The 13,812-nt window shown below is 40.3% G+C and overlaps 1 protein-coding gene across 2 annotated transcripts in view; it reads right to left on the bottom strand.

The window, feature by feature from the left end:
• COL9A1 (collagen type IX alpha 1 chain) overlaps positions 1-4,067 on the bottom strand; it is a 74,786-nt gene extending 70,719 nt beyond the window's left edge. For both annotated transcript variants that reach the window (XM_063331123.1, XM_063331124.1), the window contains exons 1-4: positions 4,054-4,067; positions 3,656-3,729; positions 2,174-2,251; positions 1,901-2,033 (exon numbers count right to left, since the gene is read on the bottom strand). In XM_063331123.1, coding sequence (XP_063187193.1) covers positions 1,901-2,033; positions 2,174-2,251; positions 3,656-3,729; positions 4,054-4,067 — 299 coding nt within the window. The remainder of the gene's footprint in view (positions 1-1,900; positions 2,034-2,173; positions 2,252-3,655; positions 3,730-4,053) is intronic.
• Positions 4,068-13,812: the final 9,745 nt, after the last annotated feature.

The following is a 13,812-nucleotide window of genomic DNA, read 5'->3' as shown; positions in this document are numbered from 1 at the left end:
GCCCCTTCCTTCCCCTCCCCTGCCCTGCGCTTCCCGCCGCCGCCCGAACCCCGGGAAAAGTTCCCATTATCCAGGTGTGAATAAAGGACAGCAGGGGGGCGGCCGGAGGGAAATGCAGCAGGAAGTCAGGGTTGCTGCAATGCCGGGGTCTGAGAAAGCCAGAGCTACGCCCCTGCCGTCAAAGACGCTCAGCCTTGCTTGAGGTGCTCTGCATGACTTGCTAACTCGTGTAATGCTTCTCAGGCGCTTCATCATCGCAAGTTCATCCCAGTAAAACCAAGCTACCATGCCACATTATAAAGATTATGTGAAGAGTTCTATTTTTTAAAAAATATCTTGGAAATAGCCTAAGGTGTGCCTCTCCTGAGCTGTTAGCCTCAGCTACTTTCTGCCAACTTCACTCCTTCTGAGTCAGCTTATGGAGAGGGGCACACTCTAAAATAACTCTGGAGCAGAGCAGAAAGATCAGGCTCAGTGACAGAGGAGCTGCACACTGATGCACTAGAGAACCGTTGGGAGTCAAGCCTTAACCCACTCCCTTGGACAAGACACTCAGCTCAAGTGCAGGTGACTTTTTAGTTTGAGTCAGAGCCAAATTTCAGCTATACCGTGAGCTAGCAATGTAGTGTGACTGCACCATGAGGACTGAAAGTGACAGTCAGTGTCTTGAATGTGGTAAATTCATGGTACTACAGCACCATACACAGCCAACAAGTCCAGTGGCGGTAGTCAGCTGAGATGCCATGGTGTATTAATGCAGCTGGTATCGGCTTGATCAGGGGTAACCTGTGTATATCAAGCATATATCTCACTAAAGCCATCTACAGCAATAACTCTAAGGTTTCTTAAAAACGAAAATATTACAGCTTTGAATGCTGCTGAGCTAAGAAGCATGAGTTGAGAATCCGAGAATCTCCAACTTCTAGTGAAATAAAGATCCCATTTGCTGTCTGTGGTTGAATTCATGTTTATGCACTAGCGGCCTTGACTTGCCACTGGGATGGAAAGTAGTCACGAGTCCCATGTAACCAGCTAGTTAAGCTGTAAACTATCTTAGCTTAACAGTTACAAAGGTAGAAGCCAGGGAGGACTGCAGCAAGCAAAAGCTGTGATAGCTGGAGTGTGAGAGAAACATTTTGCACTCCAAATATTCCTAGCTGAAATGGTAGTTCAATTAAAGGTTTTGCCAGTTAATTGCTAAGTAAAAGCATTCTTAATTACATAAGGTGCTGGACCAGAATCCAGACTTGCCTAAGTTTGGCAAAGACATCTCTACCCTGCTGTACTGTCTTTATTCCCTCACTGGCAGCATGTCTGGCCTGTAAAGTCCAAACACAATTATATTCCTAAATCCTGGCTCCTATTGCAACTTGCCTGTGACATGCTGGCAATAGTTTATAGATTAAGTGACCATAAATCAGCGAGGAACATAAATGTACCAGTTACTCAAAAATCAAAAAAAAAGGACCCTTACCATACAATCAATCAGCTTTTAACCTACCTTGTCTCTGCAGTCCTTACATGATCAGAAAGATCTCTTTGTGTCACTGTTTTGAGAAAACATTCCTCACTCTCCTCCTGTTATCTTTTCTTTGCCTCCCTTCCTCTTTTGAAGTCATCAACAACTTTTGTCTTCACTTCCTAGAGGTAGATCTCTTTCTATCGGCAAATCTTGAGGCATCCTGATCAATATCATTGGTAGAGGAAAGTGGAAGTCCCTGAAATTGCTGTTACAGAATCAGTCTGGTCTGTTGGTAGCAATGAAAATAAAGTTGAACTCCTCTTTCCCCTTCCAAAAGCTTTGCAAATGAGGTGATCTAGTTGGCCAGAGGATCTATCCCTTAAACAATAATATTGCAAGATATGTATATTTTAAAAGTAAAAAAAAAAAATGCATTACCTGGTTGGGATCCTGAAGTCTACATTGGGTCCCAATTTATAAGCCACTTGTAGAGAAGTGGAGCCCACTACTCTCTGGATAATTCCTTGGGATGCAGCTTTTTCTATTTGGAACTGAGAAATCAGGTCAAAGCCTACAAGAAAAAAAAAGTATGTCCAGATTGTAACTTTCATTTTAATTCCGTTAGAGAACTGTGCAGTCGCAGAGCTGAATATAACCCAACAAAGTTTCTGAACAGCAGCTTTTTCCTGAAAAAGTTGGGATGCTACTTGCCTGGTAAGTCATCTTGGCCAATCCTTATTGTTGGGCAGAGATCAGTTCTACGACTGGCACCCAGAATGACTGGTAGTCCTGCAAAAAAGGGTGAATTTATTAACTATGCGCCTGCACATTGCCTCAGATCACCTTAAAAAAATTAAGTGAAGCAACAGTAAGAATATTATGAATTAAGTAGAACTACAAATAATAATAAAAGTAGATGTATATAATAATCCATTTAAACTGTATTTAGAGAAATCAGAGGTCTAAGTAAATAAGCATCTGTTTCTAGAAAGCTCCAAATTTAAAATTATAAATTGATTGATTACTTGATTATTTTCTTAAACCTTTAAATGAGAGGGTTATAATAATTCTTCTCTTTCAGGGTTATGGAGAAATAGTTGTGGCATAAGAAGGTCCGCTGTGTGAGGAGTTTTTGGTTTGGAACTTTTGGTGGTTTAAGCAAACTTTGAAAAAAAAGCCAGTTACCTAAATCAACAGTGTCCCTAGTCCCAAGGAAACTTAAACAAACCTCATGCCAACTAAAGAGGCTGTTGAAAAAATGTTGGTATCTTTTCCATCCTCTCTGGTATTCCATGTGTTCCCACCTTCCTCTGTGCCACATTTCATCAGAGAATGGTTATTCATGAAATATAGAGAGGGGGCAAGAAGAACTTACAGACCTTTTTTGTTGACCCAAACAAGAATGTAGAAAAGAATGTAGAATAAATTTGTTTGAGGAAAACAAATTTTAAAATCTAATTTTTCAGAATCTTATCTGTCAAAAATCCCTGTAGTGAGCATGAAAACCTGGCCGATCCCCCTAATTTAAGGAAGAAAGAAGGAAAAATAAACATCTTTTAGAAGTTTAAGGGTCCTGTACAAGTCCAGCATCAGGTCAATGTGGAAAATGTTAGTAGAGTCTGGACGGGGAAGACTGAAGCATGCGAGTTGGAAGGAGATGCATTTCTAACCTACAGAGAGCCTCTTGTGTGCTGCAAAGGCTCAACCATAAATGTGGGTTTCCTTCTGACAACATAGGCTTAAAGGGAACATTCAGGTTGACATGTTACACCTTAGAAACAGGCTCATTCTATATTATTTGATGAGACATATGGCTGACGTCCAGCCATTTACATTTTATGCCCAGCAAATAAAGTGAAACCAGTTTGTCACCACACGTAGCAGAATATCTAACTAGAAGCGCGGAAAGACTGGGGAGGTTTGTGTATTGTATCTACCACCTATATCCAGATTTTAATCCTTACCTTAAAAATTTATCTAATAGTGAGTTTACAATAACACACACAGCTCTTGGTTTTTCCCCTCTTTGCCTTATCCATCCATCCGTACAATCATACATACACATACACAGTTAGTTCTCCCTTTCTATGATGGCTAGCTAGAGAGGATTTTAATTTTGAATAAACTCAGAATAATTCTCCTGACAGTGAAAATTACAGAAAGATGAAATGCAGATAAAGTCTGTCTTCTTACTTGATTGTTGCTGGATGGTGGCTGAGATGAAAGACCACAGAAAACTACACACGTAAAAGAAGCCTGAAATTTTCCTGTGAACAGAAAGAAAACTCCGGTATGAATCTATAGTTTCTGACAGATTCTGTTATTGACTTTCTCCTCAGAGCCATGCATATTAAATGTATAAAAACACACGTTCAGGATTTACTAACAGATTTGACAAGACAATTTCTTTACATGAAAACTTTTTATCTTTGCCTTATAATAAAACATGTCAATGAAGCTCTTCCTATTTAGATTTCCTCCATATAATGCTGTCATAAAAGCAAACCACAAAGGCAGCAGCTGGCAAGGACAGCTTTAACTGTTCTAATCTCTTATTTACAGATTTCTCTAAATCCCACTTGTTCTCTTACCAGTTGCTTTTCATCTTCACTGCTGGCTTTCTTCACTTCTCTCATGTGAATATGTGGTGTATATAGTCACACTGTCGGTTCCCCTCTCGTTAGCCCTGTAGAAGAGAGCGGCAATGGGTGCAGACGGCTCCTCCTGCCCCACGCAGGACCCAGCAGGGAGGGAGGTGCGGGCTGCTGGCTCTGTTTTAATCTTGCGAAGGGAAGGAGGTGGAGGCTGGACAGGCATGTGTGTCCTGGCGGGCTCTGAGGGCGGATCTCTGGAGCCAGTGGAATATAAAGAAGCCAAGAGAGTGAAGAAAAGGCTGCTGCTTGTGCCAGCATCAGGGCAGGGAGATTAAGAAAATGTGAGTTCGGCGATGCTAGTCGTTGACTGGTGGGGTCTGCTGTTCAGCCAGGCAGATGAAAGAATAATATGTACCGGCGGGGTTGAAGGAGCTGGTGGCCCTGACGCAGTGTTAAGACTAAAAGCTTTGAAAACAAGAGAACCCCAGTCCTATAAAGAAGGCATTTTCATTTCTTGCTGGTTTACTTGCTGTGGGAGAAGCCTAGCTGGTGATGTCCCGTTTGGTTCTTCTGAATAAAACCAATTATTTAAAAGGATTTTCATTTCTTAAACTTGAACCTTTTCAAGGAATACGCATAGGCGTTACTAAGCAGACTCCTGTTCTGCAGCTGTCATTAATAAAGCACTCACTTTCTATAGGCTGGACATATTTGGACACACAAAGACATTTATTCATATTTGGTCACATGGATGTAAAGAGAGAGAGAGACACTAAAATTTGTAAGCATGAAAAGACCAACGAAAAGAGGTGAACAGCCAAAAGATCACAATCATTACCATCATCAAAATTCATGTATATATGGAAAAGTATGCTAGTTTGTGCTAATGCATCACATTTATAAAGTTTCGTCTTCTCTAGATTCTTAATATTCTAAGGTAGTTTAAATCTCCAGATTTTTTTTTTTTTTAGGTGTGGGATATATCAAATGCAATGATCTCTGCTGTCTGCTGTGAGTCTGAAGCAATAACTGAGTGATGAACTACCACATTCATCCCAATTTGCTGTAACTCACATTCCCAGTATTGGGAATTCCAGTGTCAATGTTCTTCACACCTTTATGTATATTCTTAGAAAGGGAGAGGCTGGATAATAGACATGAACAGTTTGCCATGAATAATGTCTCATTTTCATGCCTAAGCAAGCAGATCTTGGGTGATACCACTTTCTCCCCCTTCAAGAGAAATGTGGCACAGATACCATATGTTCATCATTGTGATGCTGGACTGCAAGGCTCCCTGAGCGTACATTTCTCACAAACTCTATTTCTGAACAATCTGTAATCAATTTTCATTTGTATTTAATTGCAGCAGTTCTCATGGGTGAAACTTCTCTCATGCCTGGAATATTTTCCTAATCCAGGATCTTCAGAAGTCATGCTTACTGAAATAAAACATGGGAGACACTATGCAACTAAAGCTTGTAAACCCCATTTAGTATTCTATTTGTGGGCAAAGGGAAAACTCTTTAGAAGATGATAATAAGCTCTGGTTGTCCTGTGTGCATTTTGATGTCTTCATCTTGAAACAAAATTCACAATCTATGATGAAATTCCTGATTAAGTGTCCTAATAATAATTATCACATTATCTTCAAAGAGACAGAAAAGTATTAGCAGACAAACTAATCATAGCTGATTTATTAGCCCCATGATCTCATCAATACTATTGCCATTTCACGCAAATGTAAATCAAAACAGATGGAGTAGATATCTTTATTACTTGCTGAGGGCCACAGAGACAGTCCCCATCCTGCTAGTGCTCGTGTCTAGATGATCTGACTATTTTGATGTGCCTCTAGGTCACTTTGTATATATCTCTTTTTATGAGTTGGGCTAATACAGATTTTCTTCAGAAAATCCCAGTGCACAGTGATTGCTGTTTAGTCAGTTGCTCAGGGATCCATCATCTAAGCACTAACTGATCAACTGTTGAAAGCAGATTGATTAAACAACGGAGAACATGATTGTCCAAAAGATCTCTGTTCTTTAGCTAAGGTATGGTGACTTTGTTCAAATACTATCACCTGAAAACAAGCTATGTAGGAATGTCATCAACTCACTAGCATTTTAAAGTGTGCTTACACATATGACTTCACATTCCTCTCCTCAAATATCTGATTCCATATTCCTGTTCTTCTGTGTAGCTTGTGTTGGAGAACATGTATTCATACAGCTGTCTGGTGAGACTGCAGCTGGATTGGATGGAAATAGCAAACAAATCAGGTGGACCCAGCTTCTCTTTCGCTTATAAAGGTTGCTCTCTGTGACAAAAAAGGTTGCAGTGAGATGGCTCTAGTTAGACTTTCATAAGGCTCAATCCAACAAAAACCACAGAAACCAATATTTGGCTAAGTAGCAGCTGTTAACTGTGGCAGAGAAGAAGGTTCCTCAGTTCAGGCTTAGGCTGATGGCAATTTAGGATAGCTAAATTAAGCCATCTCCTGATGTTTATTGTTTGACTGAGCTTGAAGGAGCTTAATGTCACTGGCTTGTACTTTCAAGAAGGATTTTTAGGAGGGATTAGGCAACTAGGCAAGTTTGTTCTTCCTCTGAAAAGTATTTGTGGCATATATATGCATGTACTGAGGACTCAACATCAGGCTTGGGAACTGGAGGAACCAACGTCCAATTCGCTTTGCTGAAGTGGGGCCCCTGCCCACATGAGTGGTCTCACAAAGGAGCAATGGTTGGTGCCCCCAGCCCTGCCCCACTCTTCCCCGCATGGCTGGAGGGGAGAGGAGCAGTGGGGAAGATTGGAGGGAGGTCACTTCTTATCTATCTCGTATCTCCTGGAAAGTTGCTTCTCTCTCAGGTGGTCTTCTCTCAGTTATGCCTTCAGTCTTTTCATTTAACTTCAGCTTCTTAAGGCCGCGTTCGCTGTTCAGTTTACAATAACAACAATCTGCTTTATACATTTCAACCTTCTTTCTCCTTACCTATAGCACAAGGGTCACTGCTCTCTTTGTAGTTTAGCAGACTGTAGTTTAGGAGACTTTAGGTTAAGTGCATACCACTCACTTAAAACTTGTGTGAGGTTGTTGTTATGTTGTGTTTGGCTCTGATAGCTCAGGATGAACTGTGTGTGACTGTGAGCGATGGCCTTACTGAAAGACCTGCTCTTTATTAATGACTCTAAGAGTTAAGACAACTTGGACCTGCAACTGATCTCACTGACATCAGGGGCAAAACTTGCACTGACTTAAGCGCCTTTTAATTAAACCAGCAACAAATAATTAAACCAGCATCCAAAAGTGTAGGGTAATTGAATTGACAGCAAAACTATAACCCTTGTCAGGCTCCAACGCATTATTGGAATTTAACAAATAGTTTACTATCCAATAAATTCTTACCTTCATCATAAAAATGTACTTTTCTGTCCAAAATTTTATTAATTTTGGCATGGGAAGGAAACCAGCTTTTCTTTCCAAGCTGTCAGATGCCACTTTTTGTAAAGACCAAACAGCTTCTTTCTAGGAGAGGTCGCTCAAAGAAACCTGGGAAAACGTGGGGCCAGATTCTCATCTCCTCAGCGCACTCATCTTTCCAGGTGAGCCTCGCTGTAATGGCATTGCAGCTAGTTTGTGAACTCCCAGGCTGTCCCAATGTAGTCTCCAAAATTGAACAAATCCCCCTGGAGTATTCTTGGAGCACAAACAGGGATGGTCTATACATGGGGCCAGACAAACTTCCACCATAGTTCCATGTCCTTGCCATAATAATTCTTTGTATGGTTGAGCTTTGCAGTTCCCATTACCTTTGGATGAGAGTCTAGATTGTGGTATCTTTCTTATTTTAATTTCTTTCTAGGTCAGAAGATTTGTACTTTGTCTCCAGGGGTGCCAGACAGTGATTATCCCTGAGTGTTACAGTCAGTGATTCCAATTACCTTAAATACAGGAGAATTTATTTGCTAGGGGAAAGGCAGAGAAAATCAAAAGAAAAGTTAAGTAGACTCCAAGCAGAACTATGCTAATATTGCAATGAACACAGTTGGTTTTTGGCAGAAATTAGGATTCTGATCTCACTTAACCTACATCTGTGTCCATCTACTGATCACACTGATTTTACTGATTCTCAACAACCGAAATAAGATCAGAAAGAGACTTTGCCTGTTTGTGTTAGTTATTTGGTGAGCATGAAATGTAATGACGAATTTCTCATTTATACTAACAAATAGTATTTCTAAGAGCTGTGTCCAAAATTCACAATTAGATCTAACTAAAGGCAAAAATACTCCAAATTTGGAAGTATTTTCAGTCACAGTGTAGTAAGTCTTAACAATATTGTTTCATGGTATTCTCTATCACTGCACATCACCTAAATATTATCCCAGCTCACTAGCACATCATTTAGATGATGAAAAACTGTTTTTTCATGTTTCAACAGAACTGGGAAAATATAATATACCTCTAAATACATTCAGATTCTTTTTGAGCCAAAATTACGTTACCTGAACATAAATGTCAATTCTTAAAACCAGAACTTTTCATAATTGTTGACCTGATGGAACTTAGTTCCATTGATATTCATCTCTAAATTCTGCGGCAAGCATAATTTATTCTACTGTTATGAAGTACTCTTTGAGAGAAATCATGTTCTTGCTAACACCAGTAACAAAATGTCAGTTGATTTAAATGGGATCAGGATTTCCTTCTCTTGCACAAGCATATATACACCACAGCACTGGTTCAAAGGTAAAAATACTCATCAAAATAAAATTAGTGCATGGTTATTTTGGACAGTGACAACTTTAAAGGGCGTGCTTTCTCCAGCACTCCCTGCCTTCCCTGGCCAGGCTCGGCACCCTGCCTCCCGTCCTCAGCCCAGCCGGGATCCAGCTGCACTGCCACAAGGATCGCGCAGGTTTCCCTCAGCCCAGCTTGATGCCCCTTGTGAGAAAAAGTCAAATGAGACATGGCAGAGGCTGGGAGGTCCTGACAGGGCACTGAAGGAAAGATACTTATTTCCACAAAAGAGCAAATTCTATGGCACAAATTCTGATTTCAGTGGCAGCTGGAAAAAAAAGCCAGATTTCACACTGTTGAAGACCATGAGGTTTCTGTAGCAGCTTTTTTTTCTAAAATTGGGATCTCCCATGTCCTCAGCAATCCCCTAAGTCATTTCAGGCTTTTTGCAGACTTAGGGCATCACTGTGTCAGTTCACACTTGTCTGAAGAGCTCTGGGATGGGAAGAGTTAGATGGACTGTTTGTTCTATAATGAAAGCTAGGTTTCAACGAAGTATGGTATTAGGGCAGATTCTAGGACCACAGAAAGCTGGCACATACAGGTCTCTATACAGAATTAATGACATTTAGAATATATATTTTAATCTGCAATATATATTCTGTAGCAAAAGAACTGTGCCAAAATGTAAAATTTGCTATTTTCTCTCATCTGAGAAACATAAAGGACATAAACATGTAAGAATAACACAATAATAAAGTAATATGAAGTATAATTATAAGAGTTTGTAAGTATTTAATTATTTATAACAAGTCCTGCATTTCCATTGCACTGATTTTGCACTTCCACATACCTGGTTATTGATCTCAATGGAGTTTTCTGGGTTTCTGGTCAGAAGCTCATTTGGAGAATGCTAAGACAACAAAAATTTGTTAACATTATTCCCCCTGTTTCCTCTCAGTGAATCCACCGTTACGCTACAACTGGCAGTGTGCTTCTGAGCAATGTGCCGCCAAAATGATAACTATGGAGGAGAAAACAAAGGGTAGATTTAACGAACATTTTCAGAACAGAAGGCAGCTTATTAACGAAGTCCCACAGAGATTTGTACAAAGGCCTGCGCCATTCAAAATATTCATACGTGTGATCTGGAAGGAGTGTGAATAATGGGGAGGTAACATCTGCAGACAGGAGGAAGTTACTTGAACAATAAAAATGAAAACTGAGGGTGTGAACTGCGGGAAGGTCTCAAAATACCTGGTAAGCTTTTGATAAAATAGCAGGTGAAATTCCACATAAATAAAGAGGAAATAATTGGTAATGAAAAAGCAGTTCTAAATTTATGGTTGCTTCTACCATTCCAGAAAGGTATCTGTCAGCTGCAATAGGAAGAGCTATGAAAACATACCTCAGCGCTCAGTAGTGGGCAAAAAGCTAACTGCTTGTTAGGAACAATTAGGAAAGCAATAGTGAACAAAGCAGAAACCATCAAACTGCTGCTGTATAAACCATGGTGAGCAGGGATGATCAAAGGTTTGGACTGGTTTCAGTATGAAAAACAATTAAATAGATGAGGATTCTTCAACCCTGAAAAAAAAAAAAAAAGAGATCTAATGAAGTCTAAGCAGCATGGGAAAAGAGAATAAAGAACAACTGTTGCTCTCTTGCAGAACAAGGACCAAGTTTATCAACTGACGCTGGAAACCAGAAGATTCAAAACAAGCAACGACATTTCCCCATACAACATGTGGGCGAGTGGCGGGATACTTTTCCATCACTTTTAGCGTTCACAATGGTGAATGCTAACACAAAGTTGTATGGGATCAAAAAGAGTCGTGGCAGATTAATGGAGGAAAAATCCACCAGGAACCACCTCCAACTCTCAAAGTCCCTGGACCACAAATCACTGCAGACTGGGAAAATACATGGGAGAAGTGTTCCTATGTACATGTTCCATTCCTATATGCTTCTCTAGGCATCCACTATTAATACCTTGACCAGAGAAAGTATGCTGTACCAGATGGACCTTTGGTCTGACCTGATACAGCTGTTCTTATCTTTTAATACTTAAAAGACTTGCAACACTGAAAATCCAAAAAGGAAAGACCGCCCTTGTAATTCCAGAACACGTTTCAGAGGACTTAGACCCGAAACAAAGCCAGCCATGGTCTGAGAAGGAAAGGAGTTTCTTTCTGCTATTTCCTAACTTTTCAAAATGTGAGATACCGGGATGGAAGTTTTGTTCTTGTATACAGAGAGGACTCTCAAAGATCATCTCAAAGACTGCATGTTAGAGAAGAACCCAAAAAGCATAGAAACATAGCAAAATTTAGACCAGGGAGGACCTGTGGAGGTCACCTGGTCCAATCTCCTCACAAGACAGACTCATATTTCAGAGTCAGAGCAGGTTGCTTAGGGCCTTTCCAGGCCGGGACCTGAGTATCTCCAAGGACAGAGACTCCAGAAGCACCAAAAGCAACTGCATCAGGGTGTAGCCACTACTGTGGTGACAACTTTTTCTGTTTGTTCAAGCAGAATTTTCATTGCTGCAACTTATGAACACCTCGGTACCTGTGTTTGTTAGCACTCAGAGCTTTTGGGCCTTGTTCCCCACTGTCCTGCCCTTGAGAAGGAGTGAGAGAAAGACTTTCACTACCAGGAACATGTGATTTGATAGTTACTTTCTATCTAGTTCGTATAGCTATACGTAGCTATACGTGCTGCAAGAACATGAAGAATTAAGTGCTCAGACACTTTAAGAACAACTGCATGAATTCAGTAAAGAAAAATATCTTACAGTGATATCTGGGGGATATTTCTTCTGGAAGACGACATGAAGAACTTTTCTTAAGAAACAAAACCACAAAAAAGAGGCTGACCAGGAAAGTGTTTATAATCTTGATTTATTTTTTAATGGTTGGCTTTATAAAAGATTGGTAAATGTTTTACTGCAGGCTCACTTAAGAAGGAATGTAACATGCCTATAAATAAATCCATGTTGATTATCTAGCAGCATAAGCTTCTCTGTCTCTCATGTTACTGAAGCAATGCTCTGAAGTGTATCTCATCAGATATGATTAGATATTTTCTGTTGTCATGTGTAAATTAGTCACTCACTCCTGAAAATGTCAAAGAACTTGTTTTGCTACTTTCTCATTTATTTTTGTATGTCCTACAGTTGGACTGCCCAAGACACCCGCTGTTACCATTTTTTTTTTTTCCTTGGGGGTCTTTTGCCACCAGTGGGCTTCTTGTACAACAAGCCTGAAAAGTCTTACTATCCAAAGAAGCTACATTTTCTGGATCTCTTTTGGTTAAATTTTTGTATGTAGGTTTGAAGAATGTATTTTTCACAGTAAAACTTATTGTAATACACCTCAAGATTTCTCACCTTTGCTTACAGCTGACATGGTACCTGTGTTCATATGCTTTCCTAAAACTAAGTACTTTACAGTCAATGGCCAGAACTTGTGTCCTTACAAATTACGGATTGAGAAATCTGTAACATTTATAACTACAATTTTTTTGAGGGAAGATATTTTTTGTAAAGCCAATATCAATTAAAAAAAAAAATCCCCTGCAAAAGCATTGGGAACATAATAATGGAAATCTGTCTTATATTGTGGCTGACAAATCAAGAGTCAAGTGACTCACCATGAAAACCAAGTAGGAATGTTTCCTATGTATGGGATTCTCATCTCCATCCATGGGAGCCGTGCACAAAAAATGGGAATAAAAATAACCTAGGTACAATGCTCTGAAATACCAAACACATTTCTTCCCAGAAATTGTGATCTTGCCTGGGTTATGCGGACTGCGTTGCATGCTGCAGCCACTCTGGAAAGCAGCCAGTTACTGCAAAGATTTACAGCATACTTTAAATAGTTGAGAGGGAAAGACACGTGTTCAAGGGGGAGGCAGCGACGCGGAGGATTAACAGTGGGAGAGGACTTCTGCCACTTCTAGGTCAGCGCTCTGAGTCAAGCCTTGCTCGGAGCCAAACAAAAGTTATTACTATCTCATGTCTGCTAGTCCGTGCGAAATGAGTTAATGATCACAGGCCAGCCCTTGGCAGACAAGCATCCCACTGCAAAATCACTCTCCCTTCTCGAAACATTGTGAGAAAACCAAGGACTAATTGGGCATGGAAAATGAACTACCTTGCCTCCCCTAACCGAGGTCTTCCAGGCCAAGGATGAAACCAGGTGGTGGGGAAGGGTGAGCAAGCAGCTGCTTCTGTGGTACTAGCAATTTTGAGGATAACCAGAGGACTTTACAGCAGCGCTAAAATGATCTTTCCAGCCCTTGTAAACCCATTTGAAAAACAGGTATGTATGAACAGCACTCTGTTTGGTACTATATTCTGAACAATATTTGAAGCAGAGAGTTATGGTTGAATTCTTAAGAATATTTAGATTTGTTGTAAGAATTTGAAAGACCAATTCAGGTGTGAGTTCTCTTGAGCCAAATCTTCAAAAAATGAAGGTAGTGGACTGAAGAGGACAAACATCCTGTTTGTGTTGGGGCAGACTGAATTTATCGAAAGTGTATCAGAGGCTCATATACTAATTTAGCTTTACAGGGATTTCTGGAGGTCCTCCAGTCCAACCCCCTGCCCAGAGCAGTGCTATCTTGGAGTTCCTGAGGACCTGTAAGTTTTGGTTATCTCCAAGGATGGAGATCCTTCAGCCTTTCTGGACAACTTGTTCCAGCATTCAATTACTGTCTCACATAGATACTTTGCAAATATACTTATTTAGACCATTCGAGCTGAACTAGTTAGCAGTCCTGGAGTAAAGAAGTGCCAGCAAAACTTCTTGCCACAATCAGCATGTAAAAACAAGTGAGAACCTTTTCTACATGTGCTGTCACTCAGGCTGTCTCCTGTACCTCTAGAACATTTCTCAGAGTATTGCAGATGCTTTGATGTAATTGGGAAGAATACTCCAGGGCACTGAACACAATTTTCAAGGTAATGCAGCTCAAATTTGACACGCAGTGTTCTCCGGGTC

Source organism: Chroicocephalus ridibundus, chromosome 3, assembly GCF_963924245.1.
Source record: "Chroicocephalus ridibundus chromosome 3, bChrRid1.1, whole genome shotgun sequence".
Taxonomy (NCBI): Eukaryota; Metazoa; Chordata; class Aves; order Charadriiformes; family Laridae; genus Chroicocephalus; species Chroicocephalus ridibundus.
Note: the sequence above shows the minus strand (reverse complement) of the source record. Positions and strands in the feature narration are given on the sequence as shown.